The sequence below is a fragment of the Cebidichthys violaceus genome, unplaced genomic scaffold, assembly GCF_023349555.1.
Source record: "Cebidichthys violaceus isolate CVI_PGR_0920_01 unplaced genomic scaffold, fCebVio1.0.p SCAF_14, whole genome shotgun sequence".
In the NCBI taxonomy this organism is placed as follows: Eukaryota; Metazoa; Chordata; class Actinopteri; order Perciformes; family Stichaeidae; genus Cebidichthys; species Cebidichthys violaceus.
In genome coordinates this window covers 7,146,711-7,173,107 of record NW_027176307.1, presented here as the reverse complement: position 1 = coordinate 7,173,107, position 26,397 = coordinate 7,146,711, and the positions used below count along the sequence as shown (strand labels likewise).

At 42.8% G+C, this 26,397-nt stretch overlaps 1 protein-coding gene across 7 annotated transcripts in view; it reads right to left on the bottom strand.

Moving 5' to 3' along the window:
• nrxn3b (neurexin 3b) overlaps positions 1–26,397 on the bottom strand; it is a 273,391-nt gene that overhangs the window by 21,282 nt on the left and 225,712 nt on the right. For all 7 annotated transcript variants that reach the window (XM_068708636.1, XM_068708639.1, XM_068708638.1 and 4 more), the window contains 3 exons: positions 21,068–21,239; positions 13,167–13,256; positions 11,278–11,588 (listed from right to left, as the gene is read on the bottom strand). In XM_068708636.1, the coding sequence (XP_068564737.1) occupies positions 11,278–11,588; positions 13,167–13,256; positions 21,068–21,239 (573 nt within the window). The remainder of the gene's footprint in view (positions 1–11,277; positions 11,589–13,166; positions 13,257–21,067; positions 21,240–26,397) is intronic.

The window sequence follows — 26,397 nt, the reverse complement described above, 5'->3', positions numbered from 1 at the left end:
TGGAAAAGGAAATGGTCTTTGGCCCTGATCCTTAATCAACCCCCCTTCCCCCAACCCTACCCGCCGCAGTGTACAAGGTCATCAGGGAAGCCCTGTGACAAACAGTCTCACACTTATAAGTGTGTACACACACACACACACACACACACACACACACACACACACACACACACACACACACACACACACACACACACACACACATACATACATACACACACACACACACACACACACACACACAGAATACCTGAAAGATTGAAATAAGTGGGGGTGTAGGCAGGTAGTCACATGGTGAGAGACACAGGTGAGACATGATGGAAGGGAACTTCTGTGCATGCCATCCTCAGGTGAAACTAAAGCAGTGATTAAAGCTCACAGTTATGGTTTGTGTTACGCCGTGTGCTTCTCCCTTCAAAGAGGAGGTGAGGATTTCACATGGACGTGGTGGTGAGCCGTGACCGAAGAGGAGGCAAAGAGAAGATGAGAGTATGGGGGGAGAGGAGGAGATAGTCATGACAGGACGGGGATGGACATTGGCAGTGGTCTGAACAATATAAAGGGAACAGGATTCCTGCTTGAAGAGCAGCAGATCACCAGACAAACCAGGATTACTAGACTACATCAGGCATTTTCTCACAAACTTCAGTTTCATAAAGCAGGATCACAAATATATTTCTTAATTAGGATCATACTTAGTACTTACAATTACTTTCATGTTGCATTTTAAACATGGAGTTTAATTTTTACGCTGCAATTTGTTATTTTCTAAATAAAGCAGTAATTGTTTGGTCATTAATATGCCAGTGAAAAATGAACATCATCAAGTTTACTATTACAAATGAATTAAATAGCCAGGAAAGATTCAGATTTGGGGGGCCAGAACCAGTGAGTCTTTGGTATCATTATTTTCAAACCAAATACCAAAATTGTAGCCAATTAATGTTCTGAAAGTCCATATTACTCATGTTGGGCTTGAGTCCAAGATAAAATGATTAGAGGAGAACTCTGCAACAAGCTCATTTATCAGAGGGGAAACACATCTGTACTTCTGTGTTCATTGTTGGACTTTAAAGTGCTGCCAAATGTTCTCTTTGTGTATGGTGCAGATTCTCCTCATTATTTAATCCTTCATATACATTTTTCTATTTAATATGTGCTGCTGTGTAGCCGTGAACACCACAGATCTAACAGATCTCTAACATCTCTGTCTTAATTGTGAATTGATGTGATCTACGCTTGCTGTGCTCTTGAGAGCAGTATAATAAAGTCATGAACATACATATTTTAACAGGGCTTGAATTAATCTGATCACATTAGTTCTGAGATGGATTTGTGAAACAATTTAACTCTGCTTCGTTAGGCTCACTTTAATCCAAGCTTTTCACAATAAATTGCGCGTTTCTTTGCTTCCAATACAAAACCCCAATGAGTTTAATAACGTCATGTGTCTAGAACAATGTTGTTCTAATGGTATCCTGTTGGAATCATGCATTGTCCACATGGTGAATGGCTGTTGATTGGCTAAATCTAGGACGGCTTGTGTTTTGGACTTTAGGGCTTTATAAATAAACCCGAGTTGACCTCACTAATTGCAACAATACAATCAATAAGTGGGACGATGTGTCCACTTGGGAAAGGTATTGGCTTCCTATGCAGAAAGTGTGAGGTCTAAAACAAGTATCTGAAATCTGACCTCGCACGTTCTCCTTGTGGACTACATGTTCAGCTCCCTTTTCAATCCATTTCAATGTTGCTGTATTTCTCACAGTCAAAGGCTATTATGACTTCAAGGCTGTAATACCAAATCAATGTAGGCGTAATGCAATGGCTGATACTAGCAGCTTTACGTTCTCCAAAATTAGCCAGGGCCCCCATATGGGTTCAGTTCCTAATAAGCACAAACCAAATTAAGCATTCCATTTAGTCTCTTTTTAAAAGATGAAAGTTGAAACATAATCGCTAACCAACAGAGAAATTATTTTAGATAAACTGTCCATCAGAGCAACAGGTTTCATTGTAGTTTGCAGACTGTCTTTAGGCCCAGAGGAGAAACATTACTGGGCCTCGCTAACAGCTCAGCCGAGCAATGAAACAGAACACATTATTGCTGTGGAACATCAAAGGCTGCGTCTGTGTGATACATATTTAATTACATCCTATTGACTGTAGTAGACACATGGTGCATTCTGTGCACACACACATACCATATAGATCTGTGAATATGCTTTCAAAGACGCAGTCTTGCTCTCTTTCTCTCTCACATACAAACATTTATATCACAGGCTGGTAGCGCATATATATATATATATATATATATATATATATATATATATATATATATATATATATAAACACAAAGTTGCTGTTTTTAAAAGAAAGTCCTAGGTTAAACAGTTTTACATTCGCTGGACGAATCTACTGAACTGTTTTTTTGTTGCTGTTTTTGTTCGCATCCTGGAAGAGGAAGTAGACAGTTTTTCTGCAGAAGTGAAGAAAATGATTCTTCAGAGAAAGAGAAACGTTCCTCTTCTTCTTTCCAGCCAAGTCGATTTTGTTCCAGCCGTAAGGAAAGAAACACTCCCTTACTGAGCCGAAGAAAGTATCGCTGACACATAGAGAGTTTCCATGCAGCCGAGAAACTCAGAAGAACCATCAGCAACTAAAAGAACCGTGAAGAAGTCTACTCATAGTAAGGCTAACTTAAGGTGTCTGGGCTAATATAGGTTATTGTGTTTATTATCTTGTTTGTGTTGCTTAAGTTACTGTGTCATTTTTATAACGTGGTGTGTATGCTCAATAATCGCAGAGATTAACGATCAAGATCGTTAATGTTGTGTAGACAGTATGTATTTCATACTGCTGCAATCGTGTTGAGATTTTGTTTGCTTTCTCTCTTCTTTTACTAACCCACACATATAGCGTTAAGCTAATGTCCAGCCTGCAGCGCTGCTTCCAGTGCAGCTTGTATTAAGTAGAGCTTTTATCCAATCAGATTTCACCTCTATGTCTCTAGGTAAGAACAGACGCCTGAGGCCTGCTGGATAGCCTTTTCAGATTAAAGTATATTGTTGATTGTCATGGTGTTCAACCAATCAGATCTTTAGTTTGACATGTTGGGTGTATTCTTTGACATGTCAGAGTATTCTAGGTAGCCTACAAGTACGTCAGCAATAACGTGCAGCGTGATTGGTCAGTGGACTAGCGCGACTGTTTTGATGCTGAGGCAGCTTGCAGAAGTTAGTATTAGTAGTAACAGTTCAAGTTGAAAGATATGTAAGAAGTTATGACATTGACAAGACGTTTTTAGCGTTTTGCTTGGTGCAGATTTTTTACCTAGCTTTGTTTTTATAACATTCAGGCAGAAGGAGGAGAAACGGATTTCTCAAGAAGGACATTTCCAGAAAAGCTGGACATCGTAAGAAAGGGTCGGCCAACCCCACAGCTAGCAGCCCTGACCCAGCCAGGAAAAGGATTTGTACCAACGGTATTTCTGGCTGACAGCGTCGGAGAAGCGCTGCACATTTTATGGCTGGGTTTTACTTGCGACTGAGCGTCTTGGTGTTGGGAGCGACGCTACGCTAACCTGAGTTGGCTAACCAAGGCAGCAACACAACACCATAGCACGACAGGACACTTACAAGCTACGGTGCTTTTAAAAACTTTTGCCGAGACCCGAGTAGATCTACAACTCAACGAACACATACGCAGGAGAACCTCTGGCTGGAACTGAACCGCACCAATGTTCTGTACAACCTCGTCATTGAACTCTTTGTAAACAAAAAAAGGAGGATAGACTTTGTCTTTAAGTGAACAGCATCTTTGGTAAGTGAACTACTTTTGTGTTTTTACATCTGCAGTAGCGTTACTACTGTGTTAATTTTTCTATCATGTCGTTTTTATGATATGGTTAATATTGTTCCCTCTGATGTGCATAATATTTGAATGGCTCGTGCTCTTCAGTGTGTGGTGGAATACATGTTTTAGCGCCACAGTGTTGCTGGATTGATTTGTCATTCTTTGTTGTCATATAAATATATGTGACTGGTTCTTGTGAGTTTGTTCTTGTCATTGTGTTAATTACATTGATTTTGACCATATGCATTGTCTATTAATGACGAAGCATCCCGTCATCGCAGGGTTAGATTTGGACATTTGATTCTCTGTTTGGGTTTTGTTTTCTTTACAAAGCGGGAATTATGGTCTGGAGAAATGGGGATTGTGTGGCGATTGCTTTAGCCCTGTTTGAATCAGTAGGGAACAGCTAAACGCTGCGGGGAGATTTTGTAGCGTGTGTGCTGCTGTTGGTTTTCATGCTAAGCTAGTTTAGCGCGCCTCTCCAAACACACACGCTTCACCAGGGTACAATGTTTTGTGACCGGGGTGGGCGTGTCGGACAGCAAGTTGCCAGTTTAAGCAAAGTCCAACGGAAACATTATATTTTCCACAATTTAAGCTTCTTCATTTTCCAAATGCACTCGAATTATTCAAATGTATTGTTCGGTTCATAAGCCTCGTACCGAACTGTTTAATACGAATGTGTGTATTGTTACACCCCTAGAAAGAAATAATAACCGTAGGCTGATGACCAAGAGTCAGCTGGGTTTTATTTACAGTTACAAAAGTGTGTGGAACTTTTCACTTAACGAGGACAGGACTTCTGAGTTTCTGTAAGCAGTAAATGTAATATTTATCTTCTAATGAAACCATAATAAGGAAATGTTGGAAGATCCATTTTAAGCAGAACGAGAAGGGAAGAATAGTTTAAATAAGGGAAACAACTTGCATAATCCTGTTAGCCAAAAGACAGCGATGGAGAAGCAAATAACTGAAGTGAAAAGCCATTCCTAACTCTGATATAAAGTATCTTGGAAAAAGCTGGCAATAGAAGTTGAACTTTTCTAATAGTTTTGTTCCCAGAACCGTTGTGCTGGAAAAAAAGTTAATTAAACACAACAAGAGTGTGGAATCTCACAGCAACCTCGCAACTTTTTTAAAATGGCTTGGCACAGGATTTAATACCGACTGTTCCACTTTGATAATCCATGCAAGTCTACTGGCATGTGCCGAGGGATAGATGACATCTGCACAGAAAGAAGAAGTAGAAGAATCTGGATTTGAGATGTTACGCCTTGAATAAATACAACATTGTTCTGTTTAACTCAAAGACAGATGAATAATTAGAAGGCAGTTCAACTGTCTTGACTACAGTTAAAAATGAATGCATTTAATCATTTGCATAGTTCATTATCACTGTCAGTGTTTTTAGGCTGGTAATGTGACTTTGTTGCTTCAGTTGTAAGTGTAAATTCTCAGTCAGACATGTGGATCGAGTTATAACCAGTCAGCCGTCTCTGGAGGCTCCACAGCATGAAGTGAGCCTGTCTACCACCCAGAGCATGTGCTGCTGTCCTGCCGGTCAGCTCACAAACAAACTGCTACACAGTGTGTGTGTGTGTGTGTGTGTGTGTGTTTGTGTCACTGATGTGTGCTGTTTGCTTGCCCCTTGGTGTGTGAGTGCCCCGTGGTGACAGTGGAGGCTGACAAGACAGCAGGTTTACACACATACACACGCAAGCATTCCCAGAGGATCTCTAGAAGCTCGATTGTGAGGCATGGGGGACATCCATTACAAAAGACCCCGTGGTTCAGAAACCCCTTGAGCTAGCTGCTGCTGCTGCTGCTCACACACTGAGAGACAAACTGCACTGAACGCACACACACGCACACACACACACACACACACACACACACACACACACACACACACACACACACAAACTCATAAACACACAAAGAAACATGACTTACAGACAATAAATTGCAAACATCTACGAACACATTCATGCAGAGAAGTTGAATGGAAATAGCTCTTTGTACATAATCTCCTGCATGAAAAATTCATATAGAAAGTCGCCACCATTGCACACACACTCCGACGACAGAGAAGACAGTGCTGGAATGAGTTTGTCGTGTTGATGGGAGGTGGTGGTGGGGTTCTATTCGACATCACGCTTTGAAAATCCTCCGATATTGTGCTTCCGTTCTTTAACAATGTGAGTGCAACAGATACAAGTAGCTTAATTTGGTTGTGCATGTATGAAGATATGTAAGACAAAGATTAAGAGATCCTTGTACAAACTGGATGCATGCATGTGTGTGTGTGTGTGTGTGTGTGTGTGTGTGTGTCCCTTTAATGAGCCCCACACACCAGCGGGACCCCCATCAGTCTGCCTTCTCCTAATTGGACCTACTGAGCAACTAGTGGACCTCCAACATTCCTCTCACAGAATTCATTGGGAGCAAGGGTGCCTCGCAGAGCACCCAGGAAGAATGGTAGAAAGACCAGACGAGGAGATACAAATAAAGAAAAGATGGGACAGAATGAATAAAGAAAGCATCTCAAAGAATAACCTGCCTACTGGTTTGACCTTTACACAGTTACTGGCAGGTCTGGGGGACGGTGATCACAGAGACTAACTAACTGCAAAGAAGAGACGACTGACAGCAGGTGGAAAAGTGAAGTGGATCCGCCTACGCACACACACACACATATGCACACACACACGAGCAGGTGAACACACTCATCAAACATCATCTGGCAGACTACCACATAGAGAGACGCAGCGTGCTGCACAGCGCCTTCCTCACTATCTCTTGAAGAGAGAATAAATCAGTGATTATCATATATCCCCAGGCGTTAAGCAACGTCCCTGATGTACTTTAGATAGTCTGAGTAGAAGAAGCGAGTCGAGGAAAACAGTGAGGGGAAAAAAAGGAGGGTATCATGATACCTTAGTGTGCAAAATCTTATTTTGCAACAGTGTGAGTAGATTCTGGTTCATGACCTTTGCTGTGTGATTTCCCCCCCGTCTCTCTAAAGCTTCCAATAACTCTCCACCTCAAACTATCTATCAAAACACCTTGAAAATAATCTGAAAATACAGAAATCCCACTGTGCCAAAGACGAATCTGTGTCGATTCAACACAATATTATTGTCATCATGGAATGTGTATCCTAGCATTTCTCAGCAGGAGAAAAAAGCCCAATTAAACTACACACAATTTACCTCTCATTTTCCCGTCTCCTGAGCACCAGGCCAGTTGAAGATGATGGACGCGAGCAATTTCTTTAACACGGCAGCCATGCAAATAGATTTCAGTGTCTCTCCCTCAGCTGCTTTCCCCCACGGTACGCTAGATTGCAGCCTCCTGTACTAATTGTTCCCAAACATCTCAGGCCAGCAGCGTGAGTTAATAGAGAACGAGAGACGTCGATCTCCCATGATAGACAGACTTGCATAAATGAGTATTCCCAAAAGGACTATCAGTTCAACCTGAACGCTGCAGAGCTGCAGAGCGTAGGTAGGCGCCAAACAAGCTGTACTTTTTTTCATTTATTGGGAGTTTTCCGTCCCTAAATGAAGTTCAGTGTTGTTGTAAAGGCTCATCAGGAGCTTCCAAACATTCTAGGTTACCAGAGTAAATATGACATCTGATTGAAGAGCAAAATGGGATCATGAATACATTTGCAGTGAGGAACTTCTGATACAACAGCAGCACTTGCACGTATCTGTGTAACATTGGTGGAGTTCCCCTTTAATGGGAGATCACCTCCCATCCTCCTCACTGGCTCTTCATGCTACAGTACTAGACTCTTGTGTAACTTCTGATATAACTGTCAGGCCATTTAAAGTTGAACACAAACCACTTATGAAGACTGGAGCTCAGACAACAGAGCTTGTGTCAGACTGTTTACTCCTTCGGAGAGAACGAGTTGCTGGGAAAAAGCAGATGGAGACTAAAAGGCAGCTTTAAACAGGTCTATAACAGGACAATATTTATTCTATTTCACTTGTCTTGCCAAGTCAATAAAGAACAACTTAATATTTATGATGATGGAATGGAGAAACGTTAAGGGCTTCTTGGATGTGAGATATGTTCACGTTTTACTTCTGCATGATAAAGAGGTTTGAATGTGCAGATCATACACACAACAGTGCATTAAGTGACATTATCTTCCCATTATGTCAGCATTACTGTGTGCATGCATCAGCATGGCTATGAACAGTGTGAGGGGAAGAGGCGAGGGCAGGCAGCTAAAGCTAACATGGTTAGCATTAGTCACCCTCCTCTGAGGCACATGATCAAAGAGATGTTCCCACTGTTAAATGGATGAACCACAGAATGATGACTCGGGTTGAATCCTCAGGCTTTGGGAGCAAGATCGTGGGCGGACGTAGGCGTGATGTTCACAATGAGCCAGCTCGTTGACATATCTAATGCCAGGTCTCAGACCATTTATAATATTCAGGAAGAAACAGACATGACATGGCAAAAACTCATTAGAATAGCTTTTTCTATCTTATATACAGCTTATATATACGGCAGCATTGAACCTTGTTTTGTAGAAAAATAGATCACAATTGTCTTTATTGCTGAAAATTTCTCAGTGCGACTGAAAAATTCAACTGATTATATCTGAACTGCGTGCGGTTACATTGTATTTTACTTTGTCTGCAGGTGGAATTTTGAAGAAAGGGATTTAGAATTAGCATAAGAACTTGAATTTTACAAACCTTCTTTTAGAATGTATCTGTGTGTCCTGTGTTAACAACGTACTTATCTTAACTCCAGGCTTTCCACTCCCATGTTGTCCCCTTGTATGTACACCTGAGCACACTTCTTACAAACATGAACTAGCGAGCCTGTTTCTAAAGCTAGAAGGGCTTATTCTTTTGCCTTTTATGTCCCCACAAAACCTATTGTGTTTTGTGTTGCAAGAAGGCCGTGTTTTCTGAATTGTCCTGTGCAATAAGAGCTTACACATATACAAATCGAAGAGAAAAAAATCTGAATGCATGTGAGCTGCTAATCAGGCAAAGTCAGTAAAAAATGACTTCAAAACTATTTTCAGTGAATCAATAAATTCCTGGGATATTTCTTTTAAAGTGAAAAAAATTTAATTTTTAAAACATTTTTCAACTTGATTCACCTGGTCTTTGAGTAGAGCTGAAGTGACAAAAACATAGCAATCTTTTTCTTGTCTACCCTGGTCTTTGGCCCCCAGTGGACCACCTGACCTACAGAGTGCACTACTAGTACCACGGTGCCAGAGAGAGAGTCTGTCTGCTGGTCCCCGTGGAGCTATCATTAATTAAGCGTGAGATTGGTTCTCTCCACTCCACACCCCTGTCTCTCTGTTCATCCTTAGATGTCGAGGGATTCGTCTCTTCTCACCTCTGAAAAAGAAACAGCTAGTGTTGGTGAAGTGGACCAAAAATAGATGTGCGAGAAGATACCCAAACACACATGTTTTGGTCTACATGTGTGCACACCTACTCCTAAAACAGCTGCACAAGCTCGCGTCCAGCTCTGTGTCAGATTCTTATAGCCCTCTTTCAGGACTGCACTACATCACTAATGATAGCTCAACTCCCTCAACTCCCCTATACTACCCTGAGGGGTGGAGAAATCTGCCAAACTGGTACAGGTCGTCTCCTTACCTCTCACACCACGCTATTTGACAGCCGACTGGGGAAATGTAAAATTAAAGGAAATGAAATTCGGTGACACAGCGGCGTGAATCAAAGCAGACACTGCCACAGGAGCTTGAGGAAGAAGAATGAACACGGCTCTCAGAATGAATACAAAAGTAAAGTCAAAAGTAAGGGAGGGTAAAAAATTACTTTTTTATTGTTAAGTTACCAAAGTGCAAATTCATCTGGCATCTAACAGCCGCATCCTGGGTATCGACAAAAGAGGTATAGCTTCATCATTTCACCTTGAAAAGGAGAATGCGTTGTATAAAAGCTCTTTCATAGCACGCACAACATTATTGACTTCCTTTGATATTAATATCCTATGACACAAAATGCCATTTTCCCAGCGATGCCACATTTTTTCTTATCTGATATGACCTTGTTGATGGTGCCGGAGACGGCGGTGTGTAATGCATCTTAGCTCAGCCATCATCGTCCCAGATTACTGTAGCTACACACAGACAGAATGGATATGGACAGCCCTGCTTTTGCTCCAAAACTTCAAACCCCACATATGAAGGCTTGACACTGGGTCTTTCTTTGTTCGATCTCTCCAAATGAGTATTTAGTGACTTTTCAACAGCCTGGACTCTGGCCTCCCCCATGCTTGGACTGATAGAGACATACAAGTGTCAGCACTGACACGAGGCGCTATCATCACTGCACGCCAGGCAATCTGTTGTTGAGGTGAAGAGGGTGATAACAGTGGTCCCTGTCTGTCGTCCACTGACCAAGCTCTCCCCCAACCCTGTCTCACCCCCTGAGGGAGAGTTATTGCTTTAATATGAACAACGAATGGTTCAATTTGTCCTCTGGGTGTCAAAGGACTGCTCGCCGTGATTACTTTCTTAGCACGGCGTTGACATTCATTGGCGTGGACTCAGGACGTATTGGAGAAAGGCCTCTGCTAGGCTGGATTGGAGAGAATGGCGGATACAGACGGACAAAGACAGAAAAAGAGAGAAATGTAGAGAAAGGGAGCGGTGGCAAGGCCGGCTTTGCACACATCAATGAACAGCATCACTCCAATCCTCGATAGGATGAGAAGTACAGTATCCTGACCTTGACTGATCAAGCAGAGGAAAAAAAACGGCTCCAATCCACCCACACACAGTCACCAAAAAGTCACAAAAACACAAAACATATTGGAGGAGGGACAAGAGGACTTCAGTTTTATTTTTGACATTTCACTTTGTCGTATTTCAAACCTGATTATCAAGACAACAAAACATTTGGCCCACAGACTCAGGTTGTGTTCCACAGTGGGGATCTATATCTCCTATAAGGAAAAATTAATTGATTATTAAACAATGGATTTATGGGAGAAGTTTGCCATTTTTGGTAATGCACTTATTTGCTTTCTTGTCAAGAGTTAGATAGATCAGAAGATTACCACTCTCACATTAATACAGTAACTATTAAGCTGGAGACAGCAGCTGGTTAGCTTAGCTTAAGACACGGCTATCATATCAGTTATCTTCAGACAGAGTCAGGCTAGTTGTTTCCCCCTGATTCCAGTTTGTGCTAGGCTAAGCTAACCAGCTGCTGGTGTATAGTGTATCTCCCAGTTGAAGATAAAACGTTGCCTATTGTTGACTCAAGTTTTCTACAAACCGGGCTTGCAGAGACTCGTGTGTAACTATATAAATTAATCACAAAGCTTAGTATTGAATTGGAACACGCAACAACTCATCACACACACACGCAGACGCACACACACATCTCTCCGCCTTACCTGAATAGTGGGCGGTGAGCGCTGTTTGCGGGTGGTCGTCGTGGAGAGCGTGGTGGTGGTCTCGATGAAGGTGGTGGACATCTCCGGCGGCACCGAGGTGGTGGTGCGCGCCGCGCCCCGGCTGACCGGCACGTCGCCCACCAGCCGCACGCTGCCGTTCACCTTGATGTTGACGTGGCCCTCGGCGGCCATGTTGAGGACCTTGAGGCCATTGTAGTAGAGGCCGGAGAGCTGGCCCTGGTAGGGCCGCTTCCGGTCGTTTCCGCCGATGGAGATAGTGGCCTGGGTGTTGAAGATGGTCAGCTGCCGGCCTGGAGCAGGAGGGAGGGGAGACAATATTAATATGTTTAAGATGCAAAAATCAGAGCTAACAAAGCTCTAATGCCTTTAAGAGGAATTACACTAACACTGAGAGATGGATGCATTAACAGAAAATTTCAACGAGTACTAAACATGTAAGTTAACAGTAGTGATTTACTGCTGGGTGTGATGGTGATGCAACATGCTGGACAAAGTAACTATGGTATCAACAACCCCACCATTCTGTTTGTTTTAAAAGACTGCAGGCTTTTCCTCCACCCTGAAAGACACTGCTGATGCTGGAAACAACAGACACTATGTAGCTACAACTGCTTTATCATAAGAGAGCGGACACATGCAGGTGAGAAAAAAAAAATTGAAAAATGAGCTGGAACAAGTTCCACAGGCACTCTTAATATTCTCTGGACAAAACAGTGGACTCATGCGGTAAAATGATGAATAAATATGTATACTGAGTTTGGCATATTATGATAAAGTATGAGCAATACACACTCACTACATGTCATGGTGAATTTCATTAGGAGAAGCCTAAATATCATTGTCAAAACACACTGCTCATGCATTAATTATTACATGAAAATACACAAAACTTTTGCAAAACAAGAATCATAATTAAAAATCTCATTTGTATAATTTACATACAGAAAGCACCGGCGGTTTGTTATATTTGTGGCATTTACACAATTATAATACATAATACACTGGGCATGGAATGACAGGGGAGGACGATCATGTCACAAGAAAATGAAATAGCACGTGTGGAGTCATGCATGCAGCAGTAATGGGTTTTTCAAACCTGTCTGTTTTAGCGGTTGTTAAAGGGACTTTATAATCAGGTTAAGATGTTTAGGTGCAATGAACTTTAAATGCAGTTTATAATGATATTATGTTGACGAAAGAGGGGGGAGCAGACTTTTTCATCCCCGCTATTGTTTTAAACATAAACGAGGTGCTGATCTGATCGTCTCAGTGATTGAAAAGCACAACTTCATCAGTGCACCTTGGCAGGCTCACTGTGACGCTTAGCCGTCAAAAAGGCTCCGATTAGCTCTCCATCAGCAAACAAGTGAGGGTTTTATCGTGTGCGATGTGTAGAAATACAATCAGATAAATTACAGCAGGGAGAAGCACCTGCTGTTTGGAGAGTTTTCGGGGGATATGCCCACTGATTAGTTTGTTCTCAAACATGGCAGAGGATTTGAGCCAAGGGAGTCGGCCTACTGTTGCAGCAGAGATAATGCCGTCTCCTAGTCAGTTTTGCACAAACGATTAGGAGTACTTGATACTCAACATCTTGTTGTTGCACTGTTTGTAGAAGCACTTTCCAGTCCCTTTAACTGGACACCATGATTCAATAAATATTTTAAAAAGATGACAATGACAAAAAGGGGAAACAAATCTAAATAAAAACATTGAAAGAACAAAAAGTAACAAAGAACGCTCTGTTTTGCTTGTTGTTTTAAATGGTTTAAGGGGTGCTTATTCATTCTCAGAGGTTGAAAGGGAACAAGCTGATGAAATGACAGAAAATAAAAGAGAAACATTCTGGAAGTTTGATGAAGATTTACCTTTCTCCTGAAGCCAATCTTCTACTGGCCGGGTATATTTGAACGGGATTTTCTTATTTGCCATTTGATAGCGCTCAATGTCGCTGTTGCCTTTAAAGTTTGAAAGTTTAACAAACAGCTTGAAACAGTTGGCAACAGCAACAGACATCACACATTTATACAGTGGTTTAGAATGAGTTTTATCTTTGTTTAGAAATATTTATAACAGCTTTATGATGATTTTTACTTTACTTTAGTTTAAATGTTTAAAATTCATATTTATATAGCACACTCCACACCAATATTTAACAAAACATCCATGAATTAAAAGCGCAACACATCATCCATAGCAATCATGGAAAAGACAAACTGCAAAACAGCCTGCAAGAAAAGGTAAAAACACAGAAAAACATCACAGTCTACATAACAGGTCTTATAATACGTTCATCATATTACATAATAAAGACAGCCGGAGGGTTATCAAGTGGTTAAAAAGGTAGACATGCATTAAGTGCCTTTCTCTGAAGCAAATTGGGGGTAATTAATGTGCACTGACTCTCCCACTGGACACCACCTGCTTTTATATTTGAAGGGCCAAGAAAATACTGGCTTTGTATTTGGAAGAAAGGAGCTGTAGCAGGTTTGCAGGGGAAGGGGGGACGATGGAGGAGGATGTGGTAATTTGAAGTACTGCAGACCTATTGGGAGGGAAGTCCCACGGTGACACAGATTTGAGGAGGACAATGCATACAAATGAGACCATTACTGACATGGAGGGAGGTCTTTTGGGTAAAAAAAGAAAAAGCACCCCAGCTGCCTCATTCAACTCTTCTGAGACCGAGGCAAACGTGTTCCAGGTAGACGGGAATTAAGGATAATAGTCCACCTTTTACAGGGAATGTTGACCGTGTACTTAGTAATATTTCTGGCTTGATACGATTTCTATAGTGGATGCAATATTTTGTCTGACAATCAAAAGAGGCATTCCCTCTGAAGCGCGCCACGATTCTGCAGATGCTGAGAATTGAGACGTTCAGCTCTGTCTTCAAACTCTTTGAGGTATAACAAAAGACTGTGGAGCCTGTATAGAACCATGAAAGGCACCACAATGTCACGTAGTACTCAGGTGGGAAGGTATTTGGAGGAAAAAGAAAGGCAGCGGTACGGCATCGTTTATAACACAAGTGAAAGGGCAAGGCTTTATAATTGTGAGAAAAGGCCTTCTGGTGTCTTGTCTGGCAGCTGGAATTCTCTCAGGTGATTTATCTATTGACAACATCATGCACACACACACACACATATACACACTTATGGGGATCTCAGGGTGTGTGACCATTCCTGCCTACGATATCATACTCAACCTTATACCCATAAATCTTTCAGGGCATCTTCATGTTCTGTCTTGGTTATTTGCTGGACACCTGATTTCAAATTGTTCTCACTTGCTAATTGAAAATGTATACGTATATATTTACACAATTACATTAAACTATTCACTAAGGCACGTATGCTGCACTGCGGTTAGGTAAACCACAAGCTTGTCTCTGTTTCCCTCTCCTTCTCTCAATTCTATCTTTCTATCGTTCCTCTACCTTTCATGGAAAAGCCAGCCGAGTGCTCGGTCTGTAGCCAGCTGGGAAGGAGAGCGGATATGGCTGCAAGGGAGCTGAAGGAGCTAAAGGACTGAATGTGCAGCGTGCCAGCAGGTTAATCAGCTACTAGCAGGGCTCCCTCCCCATTCCTTTGATCTGGAGCAGGTTTCGGGTGGCAGCCAAATACACTCCCCTCTGGACAAGGACCACAGAGAGAGGCATGATGGTTGCACATGTGGAACCAGAGGACAGTCGGAGAGGTGAGCACTTTTGGGGGGGGGGGGGGGGGGATGGACCGGGGCGGGAATAACGGGAGGGAGGATATCAGCATCTACAAACCGTCACAGTGGAATCAGGTCTGAGACTGAGAGAACGGGGTGTAGGCTTGCCTGCATTTCTAATGGTGCGGTCTCAGGTATAGCTCTTACATTGTTCTGGGTGATTAATGAGGTGACAGTCCCCCCCGTAATGAATACACCACAAGCTAATTGTCCAACTAATGAGAAAAATGTCTCCAGTTTGTCAATTTGATATTCAATTTCTAAAGGTGACTCCAGAATGGATGACCTTGCCAATAAAAGCACTATTGTTTATTATTTAAAAAATCTCTCTGCCAAGGTTGTTGGGTTGTTGTCGTTGTTTTTTCGATGCAGAGTGGACACATATTTCCTCAAAGATGTTTTATCAACCTCTCAGTAAAAAGAGCAATTTAGCAGCATTGATGTTCTGTTACTGCCAGAGAACCCGTTTTGAGTGTAATCTAGAACCTATACTAAGTATGTGTGGGATCACACACTTCACACTTACAAATGTTATAATAATTTGAGTGTTACATATGTAAACGTTGTGGCTTTGTTATGAATCTCAGGCACAGAAATCTTAATGCAGACACTTAATAGCCACAGTCCTGATGAGAACGAACTACTATTATAATAATATACCTAAGGTGTTTTTGCCCCCAAAATTAGTTTGTTTATTTATGAATATTTAATGTCGGTGAGAAATACAAAACACAGATGAGATGGCAAACACACTGTAAATACATTATTCATACTGTACAACAAAAAATTCTGGACAGCCTCTTATATATTCTGTAGCATACTGTATTTCACATGCATATTTCACATTTTGTTGCGCAGCTGAGTGGCTGAATCCTGTAAATATTTCATAATTTGTTGCTGTTTCTGTATTTATAAACAGTTTGTGCGTAGCTAATGCACGCCTTCATAATTTTTTTTGTCCCAGCCAAAACAAAGTCTGAATGTTTCCTGTTGGGTGGCAGCGATTCAGTCACCACAAACACTGGCACGGCGACAGTCATCTGCTGGTCGCTCGCTTCGTTCTGTTCAGCTTGCTTGCCAGACTAATCTCACTGGGGCTCCATCACAGGGCCAGTGCTGAGAGCGCATCAAAACTGTGAAAATGGCTACGGTGACAGGCTCCTGGCATTCTCTCTATTTGGGGATGATGAGTACATTTGATACACTGCAGCCCTGTCCAAAAGCCATCATTCCACAGCTCAACTCCACAGTTAGCTGTTGCAGCCCCTGGTCATGAATATCCTGCACCACCCACCTCCCTTCCAATCTACACCTGACTTTCATCTGTGTCTCTCCTCGAGACTCTGGCTCTACATCCGTCTACCCAGCTATCTGTCTATTCTCTCTTTCTCTTCAGCCCAATACCCATCCAGCCATCCTCCTGTCCTTCATCAGCTCGCTGCTATTCTCTGTCTCCGCTCTTCTTTGGCTCAATCAGACCTCTTCAGCCACAGCATTAACTGTGGTTTCATTAATCTACTTTTTCGCTCATTTTATTCCATTTCTCTTCTTCTCTACCCATCTCTAGGTCTATCCGTCTCCCCTCTGTCAACTCATTCCAGCCATCTACTCCATTAAATTACATTACATTACATTATAGTCATTTAGCAGACGCTTTTATCTAAAGGGACTTACAATTCAGTATCTATCTATACACCGTAGGCACAGCTACGGGTTAAGTGTCTTGCTAAATATTGACACATTGACATGAGACTAGCGGAGCAGGAGCCGGGGATTAAACCGCCGACCATCTGATTGAAAGGTGGCCCTGCTCTCCACTTGCCTCTGCATTCCCTCCGTGGCTTCGTTTCTTCTCTATTCACCCACGTTCCTCTGTTTCTACCACTTGCTTCCCCTCCATCCTCCTTCTTTCAGACATCAGTCAAAGCCGGGGAGTAAACTCATCATTTATTTGGCCACTCTGAAATTTACAGTGTTGAAAGGATGAATTAGACTGGCGGCTTCCACGCTCAGCTTAGTCTGAGTTCTGAGAGCGACAGAGATCGTGTCTCAGATAGGGCTAATCATGTTTGGCCCTGCGAAGGCGTGGGGATTTATCTCGTTCCCGAGGAATTGTTTTGTCTGAATTTCAAGACAAAGATTGGCAGATATCTTGAAACAGTGCTACTCACTGTGCCTGTTTCAGGCTGCGGGAGTCGTAACATTGTGAGCAGCAGCACATGGATGAAGGTCTTTGTGTGTTTGAGTGCAAGTGTGTCTGACCAACCCAAATGATGGAACACACACACACACACACACACACACACACACACACACACACACACACACACACACACACACACACACACGTTCCCCCCCCGAGGCCCAGGCAGAGTAGTTAGGCCAATGGTCATTCATCTGAGACAACGGCTGAGTGTGATGCACAAACTCCGCCTGGCTCGGTCTACTGATTCAAAGATTCAAACTCACACAAAAAGACAATGTAATCCAAAATCAAAGAGTACAAGGATTCAGAGTGTTATATAAGGAAATTGGAATCCTCTTACTAAACAAAGACAAGCCCTGCAGTAATGTGGGCTGTCACAAACGTACACATTATCGTAGGACAGATGCATGGAGAAAGGATGAGGAACAGGGATGAAAAGGAATGGAGATCTGAAAGGGCATAGTTAGAGGGGGGGGTAATTAGAGAAGGGGACATACAAAGCAGTCAACACACACACACACACACACACACACACACACACACACACACACACACACTGAACGCCCACACACAAAGACACTGCAGAAGCCTGATGGAAATGATGCCGTATGGGATCAGTGTGGTTCTATTGTTGAAGGGGAGTTGTCTTACTCCTTAATAGTCCCAGCATTCAAATTTACAATTCTTATGTTGAAAAGGTGTTTGTGATAATCACTGTAGCTATGGAAATTAAATATTAGTTAAAAAAAAAGACATCTAAGCAGATGTTGGCCTAGGAGGTGCGGCACCCTACTGTAGGTCTATTATGTACTTTGAACCCTCATATCTAAAAAAAAAAAAAGTTAAAGGATAATTCTGGTTTATTACAACTTGGGTCCTTTTTAGTTTTAGCCACCATTTCTGTCAGTAATGATAACAACTAAAAGTAACTCTGACAGAGAAACCACTTGTCCTGTTTGTAAAGGGGGTGGTCACAATATTATAATCACCTTTTAATATACTGCAGTCCAGATCAATTCCACTACAACCCCAATAATAAACATAGAGTTGAATTAACATTCCCCTCAATCAAAACTAAAGGCAAAGTTACTGCAGAGCTGTTGTATTAGATAGCATTCACTTTTACAGGTGTACCTAATAAAGTACACTAAGGTATAAGATGATGCGTGGACTCAATCCACAAATCCACTTACCAGTGTCCTCAGTACTGTATGCAACAGGTATACTGAAGGGACGCTGGGGCATGTTCTTTGGTTCTCAAAAGCCTAATGTAGAGAAATTCTGCCCAAATAGCATAGGAACTAGAACATCATGTTCATATGATGTATGATGCTAAGAGACTTATCCTTCTGACCTGAACTATTTCACTCCAAGCTCTGCACAGTGACCAGGGAGATGTTGCTTTATGTGCAAAGGGAAAGACGTATGATCGTCTGAGTGTGTGTGCTTTTTGCAACATCTGACTAATCTTTAGAGATGCACCACACTCCCAGAAGCCAGTAATAACTTAGTGAGTATAATGTTATTATATCCGTGAGGACAAAACTACAAGAATAAGCCCCAAATTTTGATTAAGCAAGCATTCCCCAGATAAAGGAAATGTGTTTAAACTGACCCAACATCAGTAATTACAAGCCGGTCATGCTGTCCACACCTCCAGCTGCCATTTAAACGTCTCTATACTTTGGGGGCCCAACTTTGCAAACTGCTGTTTAGATGTCCAATTTACACGCCTCGGGATATTTTGCAAGCAGCTTTGAATGACAAGCAATCCACCAACACCTTTGTTCTCACCTATTCCCCACCATGGAGAGAGGGCATGCCCAGATCCGGTAACTGTTTATTGAACGACCTGAGAGCCTTGTGGCGGCTGCTGTCTTCAAGTTAAGCATTAGGAGTGCGAGAAAGCAGTCGATGAGTCTGCACCCTAACATGTAATTACTCATGAGATGACAACGCCTTTACAAGGGATGGAGGGCAGGAAAAAAAATCAATCATCGTTGAATTGCTATCACTGAGTGTCCTGCAAATTACCTGTGCAGAAGAGAAAAAGAAATTACCACGCATTCGATCCCCCGACCTCAACTCCATTCCAAGACAATGGCAGGCGGACAGAAAAGGGAACAAACCTCAATGGAGGAACATAGAAGAAATCCAAAACTAAAAAGTCAGAGCTCTTTCTGTTGTGCATTGCTTCGACTGAGAAGCAAACCCACCGGATATTTAGCAGTGAATTTTGAATGGATGCTGAATTTGGATCATATATATCGACGTATTGATAGAAGGTTGAGAAAACAACCATTGAGCTCTGATGCAGACGGCACTTTTAGATTATTTGACGGACTGAACTTACTGGCTGTGAAAGATGGAGAACAGTTGAGAGATTTATATCATTATGACAAAAACTAGCTCTGTGCAACAATGCAGTCTCGTCTGACTGATTAGTTTGATTCCTCCAATGAGTATGTGGTGGAGATGTCACTGCTGTGCATGTTGTGTGCCACATGTTACGGAGTTTCTCAGTATTTTCCAGTATTAGTGTGGCTGAAATGTAGTTATGAAACCCGTCTAACTTTATCTGGTCAAAAAAAGGAAAGCGAAAGACAGCCGACGGCAAAAGAAAGCCAGAGACAGAAGAGATTAGCGTCACCTGCGCTGGCATTGAACCAAACCAAAACAGCGTGCCAGGTCACGCCAGGAGAGGAGGCTGCCCTGTCCTCGGTGATGGCAGGCAACGAGGAGCATGCTGTAGGGCTGCTGAGACATCGGGCTGAGAAGTGAAAGGGATCAACTCCTATTTGTTTGCTCCTCACCACTGGGTAGCATCAGCGCTTTTGCACAGTTTATTTTCAAAGTTTGAAAAAAAGAAAAAACTAGTGCCGCACGGTTGTATTTATGGACACATTTCTGTTCACATTAGCTCCACATCTGGTAATATAACACTATTGAATCTTCAATATTATTCTACATCTGTTTCTGTCCAATTACGTCTCGCTGCCACGGCACAATTTTACCTTAGAGATCAATGAAGTTTCATATCATCTTCTGTCACCCCAACTTCTCCTCACCTCAACTGCCACTTTGTGCCTAGGATGCTTCCCTGTGTGTCTGCTCATTTTGGCGGAGTGAAATTGAAGAGGAACAAGGAAACAAAGGGGGGCTCCCTTCAGCTGGCTGACAATGTAGACACAGATATCAAAGACCAAGAGAGCCAACTCAATTTAATGGACTGTTAAGTAAAAGCAGGAGATGTTTTTTTTCCCCTTCCCTCTCTCTCTCTCCCTTTCTCTCCCTCTCTCACCTAGTTAGCTGAAAGGCACATCTCTGTTCCAAATGAAGGCAGCGCCTGAGCCTCCACATGGAGCGGGCTGTGTCTGATGACCCTATTTGTATTCTGCTGCTGTGCTGTTTCAGCTGACCTGGGAATGAGAGATACAGGGAGGCAGCAGCTTTATCTGGCCAACAGGCCACCCTTGGTTTCTGCCTCTATCCTCTCCTTTGCTTGCCCACCCACCAAATGCCTCTCCATGCCGTTCAGTCCCTTCCCTGAAACAAACCAGCCAGATGTTGCACAGTTAATGCCTCTCGCAAGACAAAAGATTGCAGCTTGCGTGCTTCTCTCCTGTGGTGTCAGGTGTAAGGGCATGAGGCTCTGTTTGCTACAGACAGCTAATGCTACTGCATGCCACTTGGTCTTCTGAGATGAGAGAGTGAATCTTGTTTTTTATTCTTGGTTGTGCCCTTTGCTCAAACAAATAGATGGTGTCCAGTGGTTTTGCAACAGTAATTTGACCCCTAACTTTAGCAGAAATCCATCAGACAGAGGAATAAGAGGGGCGGTACCTGTGGGGAAATGTTCATTGACCGGCCAGTTGTCCACCTGCAAGGTGGCGTTACCCCCGTTCCTGGTGAATCGGACCAAATGGTATTTGCCATCGTTTATGGCCGTGGTTGTCTCCTTAACGCTGATGTCCACTGTCCCAATGTTGAATGTCACACCCACTTTACCTTGTTCCTGGAAAAGACACAAAGAGAAGACGAGCAGGAGAAGTTAACGGTCTGATTCCAGCACTGAATGAATCAAAACATCTGAAGACTGTGATTTACTGAACGGGCATTTGGTATCAAACGCAGAGAGCTCTACTTCTCAATAAGTCACATCTGTTGCTAAGCGAGACAAATTTTTTAATTTGAACTGCTACTGTGCCAAGGTTCCACCTATTGTTGTGCAGTAACAAATTAATTATACAATAAACTAACTGTAAAAAGTTCAATAAAGCTACTTGGATGAATGCCCTCGGCTGGTGCTAATGGCGAACTACTCAAGAGAACCTGAGGACGCCAGCGCTACGCTTCATTATACCACTGTAATGTGATGAAAATAGGCTGCCAGCAGAGATTGTAATGATGAGTAATGCTCCCTGCAGCCTGTCACTGCAAAACTGGCAGGACAGAAGCCTTATTTTCTGCTGCGGTCCTTACAAACTGTATGAATGCCATACGTTTTGTTTAGCTCCTAATGCTAAACCCAGTTTTACTGTGTCTATAAATCGCCGTCCCTCCGCATCATCTCCGGACTCCTCTCCCCTCTAACCCACTCCATTTTCATGAGCTGCCACCATGTTTTATTGTGACTGCTTGCGTATTCTCGGGCATGTAGGTGCGACATGCAAAAGGTTTTAGAGCGAAGGCAGGGCTTGAGTGAGTGGCGAAGGGGAAGGGCTGTGTTTTCTGTGTCATTTGTTAAATCCCCCACAGGGAATCTCTCAGTGTAATTACCTACTTTAGAAGCCCGGAGCAGAGGGACCGTTTCTCATAACGAAACCAAAATTAAGCAGACTGACACAGGGGGCAGACACATTGTTAGCTGTTCAGCTGAGACTGGCCCTGCATGGCTAACTGTTACAATGCGGACCTCAATAGTGGCGAGTTGAATGTAACAGCGTTCGTCGGCTCTGAAGCGTTGCTGGATGGTAACAACTTAAATGACAACATTTGAACCTGCTGATCTCTATTTAATGTTATAGGCTCTTAATACTGTAGGAGAGCACTTAATAAGGCCAACCTATACTTTACTCAGTCCCTAATGCTTTTACACTCTCAAATATTCTCCACGTGAAATATGATAACACTACTAAACCTGCAGTGTACAGTAATGAACGAAGTGTGACATTTTATTGGTGCCAGCATGACCTCAGATTTTGTTCTCCGGCAACACATTTTGCTGAGTTAGTTTACTCTTAAGGCATTTTTGTTGTATTCATAAAAAGGAAAAAGAAATACATATGAGACCAACAAGGAACAAATATTAACTTTTAAATCAAGTTAGTTCCTACATTTCTACTCCTTAAGTAGAGCACCTAGGAAACCTTGGAAGACAGCAGACGGCTCTCTTTTTATTCATCTAAATTAGGACCCTGTTTTTGTTTCTTAGAGGGAGGGGGATTCTTGTTTTAATATAAGGTACAGTGCATCCAGCAGAAAGGTAATCCCTCTTAAGTTTTTAAGGATGAAGAAAGTCGTTCAAGGTATTCAGTAAAATGACTGTGTGCATAGAACCTGCACTGAATGTGCATGCTGTAGTTTCTGCGTCAAGTACTTAAAACTACCAAGGCGGTCTGAAGACCTGCACTGTATTCAGTGCCTCACTTGTACATTTAAAACACCCTTTGTCTATTCGTAAAAAGAGATACGGTGCTTGAGACCATAATGAACGACAGAGCAGCTCCAACAATCTCCAGCTCGACTAATAATGGAAAAAGAACGTCACCAAAGACACGAGAAAGCCATCTCCTAAAAGCCTTGGTAGGGCTCAGAGTGGGAGCCAGGCGAGCAGAATATCTGAATGCGCACTTAGCGTCTCTGTCAGAGAGGTTGTAAATGGGCTCTTAATTTAAGTAGTTGTCATTAAAACTTAGAGCAACAGACAAATGAATACGATAAAAGCGTGCGTGCGTAAGTGTGCGTGCACGCTTTTATGCACCTAGACTGGCTAAGGTAAGCACACACAAGAATATGCTGATGATTTAATGTGACACGCTGATGTTCAGTGTGTGTGTGTTGTACCGTGAAGAATACTACTGAAGCATCCTGGCTCTCCTGACTAATGACAGGACCTTTCCTTGGTATGAGAAAACACTGTGTCTGACGGCCGGAGCTCATACGAAGCACAGACAGACACATCAGCACTAGTACATCCACTGTGACCTTCAGAGGCTCTGGCAGCCCCGGCTCTCCTGTGTAGTCGCATCAAAGCCACATCAGCGACCCACTAATACCTACAAACAAAGACAGATCATCACCCTCCTGGCCCTGGAACAAACAAACAACAAAACACAACAATTGTAGACCTCTGTTGCTGAGTGCCTGCGGGCAGTGTGCAGAGGGGGGGGGTGTGGTAGTGCTTCACAGTGGCACAGCTCTCCCTCTCTCTTTCCTCCTTCCTCTTCTGCATTACTCCTGTTGTCCGGCTACCCTCCCGCCACCGCCACCGCCACCCACCTGCCAGCCCACCCCCACGCTGCAGCAATGTTGGATTGACAGATCCAATTACGCTTTTTATTGGCCTGTCGCTCGCGAGGCGGGAAGGCACTTCATTGTCTCCTGAGCAAAGGGGGAAAATGGCTATTGTTCTTTTAGTGGAAAAGATGATGGCCACTATTCCAGGCGTAAACAAATGATGCGGAGAATCACTTTCAAACTTACACACACTTGAACGCAGGCAGACACATAAACACACCCACACACACACAGAAAATCGTGTAGTGTAACCTTGCAACAGAAGCTTTTCAGGAGCATCATGTGGCAAAAAATACAAAGCAATGTCCAAACAACAGTCTAATTATGACATCATTACAGTGGGGAAGGTGATAATTTACTGGTAAGATGTGCTAAAGCCCTTTAATACTTAAAACATCGTCCCACACACTCTTTTTAACACCACCAATGCTGACTGTTTTTGCTGCTTTTTTCAATGAGATTGTGCTGGCAGTTTGTCTGTGCGTCATTTAAGTGTACAGTATGTGTGGGCATGTTGTGTTCACGCTCTGTGTAACTAAGACTGCTAAATGTAATTCCAAGCCTCCCCTCCTCCTCCGCTGCGAGCTGGCCCTGGCTCTGCACGAGGAGCTCCGGCGGTCCCACGTGACCCGCCACACACTGACATCAGTAATCAGGCCCGCCACAATCCAATTCAGGGCCGATCAATGCCTCCAACACATGCTGCGCCCCGGGCAGAGTGAAAGGAGAGAGGATCACTCAAAGCAGTGGTGGGCGATCCTGCAGACCGCCATCACTGACAGCCCCTCGCAGACAACTGCTGTACAGGGGACGAGCCGCTCACAATAGACCCCATCCCCAGCCCGCTGAATGGTCATTCTGCTAAGCCACAGGCCCCAGACAGATATAGACATCTGAAAGCCATTCTGTGGAGGTGAGATGGGTAGAATTAGCACATTTAGCTCTGCTTGGGAGAAATAAAGCTGACAAAAGAGGTGTAGAGACTGAGAAAGAAATAGAGAAATGTATGGGGTTATGTGCCAGATATCTCCTATAAGAAGACGTGCATTGAAAGCACTTTAAGGTCACAGAATGTTATTAAAGTGGGAGCTTTTCCCCACACAAAGGGTATTGCATTTCAATCAAACCTTGATTGAAATCTGGTACGGGCACAGAGTAGTTGTAGCGGGATGACTCCAGTGGATCTATATTAAGTCTCAGTTGGGAGGGAGGAAGATCTGATATCTAGAATGTGAACATGTCCCAGGGTGGGAGTTTGGGTTACATATCCACCCTTTCATCTGACATCAGCGCTCAAGTTGCTTTTGTGGTCGGGGGCCATCAAAAGTGGATCATAGAGGCAGTGGAAGTAGAATCAATAGAGAATAGAAGCTAGGACAACGGGAGACGTGGTGGATTGATGCACCTGGCCTTCACAGTGCCAAAGCCATTTATCGCCAGTAATTGACAGAGATAACTCATAGACGGCGCAGTGATTTGTAGCTGTCTGTTCTTGTGTGCATCAGGCTCCAGAGTCAGAAATTTGCTAAAGGGTAGGATGTTAGAGGCAGTTGAGGGGATTGTGTGTGTGCTGGCCTTTAGTGCAAGTCATTTCTTCATGTACAGAATGTACTGACAACTCGACAGGCTCTAGGGCTGGGCAAGAGCTGGCATATTTCTCATGAAATTGTGTAACGCCACCGGTGAAACTGAAAGCCCTTATTACAGAAAAATACCTCCCTTTCCACAATGAATTAAATGGATCAATCATACAAAGCAAATATACAACTCGTACAACCAAACAAGTTGTGAAAAACTGGATCAATTTTGTCATTTTGTTTTGTCACTTGTATGCAGATTGTTTTCATTTTATTCGTCCAGGTTTTTAGGAATCTGTCCATGACATTTCTGCCTTCAGTCTGTCAATATTCTGTATTTTTCTTATTGTTAACAAATCTCATGAAAAGACTGAAAGTAACAATGGGTTGATTTTACTAGCTTAGGTATTTTAATCATATCTAACACCTCTGTGCCACAGAGCTCTGTCATTGTCCTGAACTGTTAAGATTCTATATACGGGATACAGAGCATCAATATAGCAGCAAATATCTATTATTGATGTGAAGATTTAGAGGAGTAATGAGTGAAATCACACTTCTTCTATGTCTGCTCTGTGCTATGTTTATATAGCCGCGTCGGCAGTACGTGCTATTTCAGTGCATGTTAGTGCATGTGAGTCTCCCTGTAGTGTCCCACTAGCTAGCTTATGGCGGTCGCTCTGCACTGTTCAGGAAGATAATCTTCAGAAATTAACACTTTTATGATTTTTAATGCGTGAATGCAGTCGGCAGAAGTAATAAAGCTAACGTTAGACTATAAATGAAGTACACTGCGGTCACATGAGTGCATGTACACAGCAAGGCTGTAAAATGGACTAGTCGGTGTGATGGCGTTTTGTTTTTGTCTTATTTAGCCACTTTTTAAGACACGTAAAATCTTCTAAATTCACCAGAGGAATATTTACTGATGTATGTCGTAGAACAAAAAGTTAAAATCTCTTCAGCTTGTGTTAACCACAAACATTATTTCAGACATCTTACCAAAAAACACAATGACTTCGAGACAAGGGAACCGGAAGTGCTAAAATGCTGACTCATTTCTGGGTTTTAGGACTC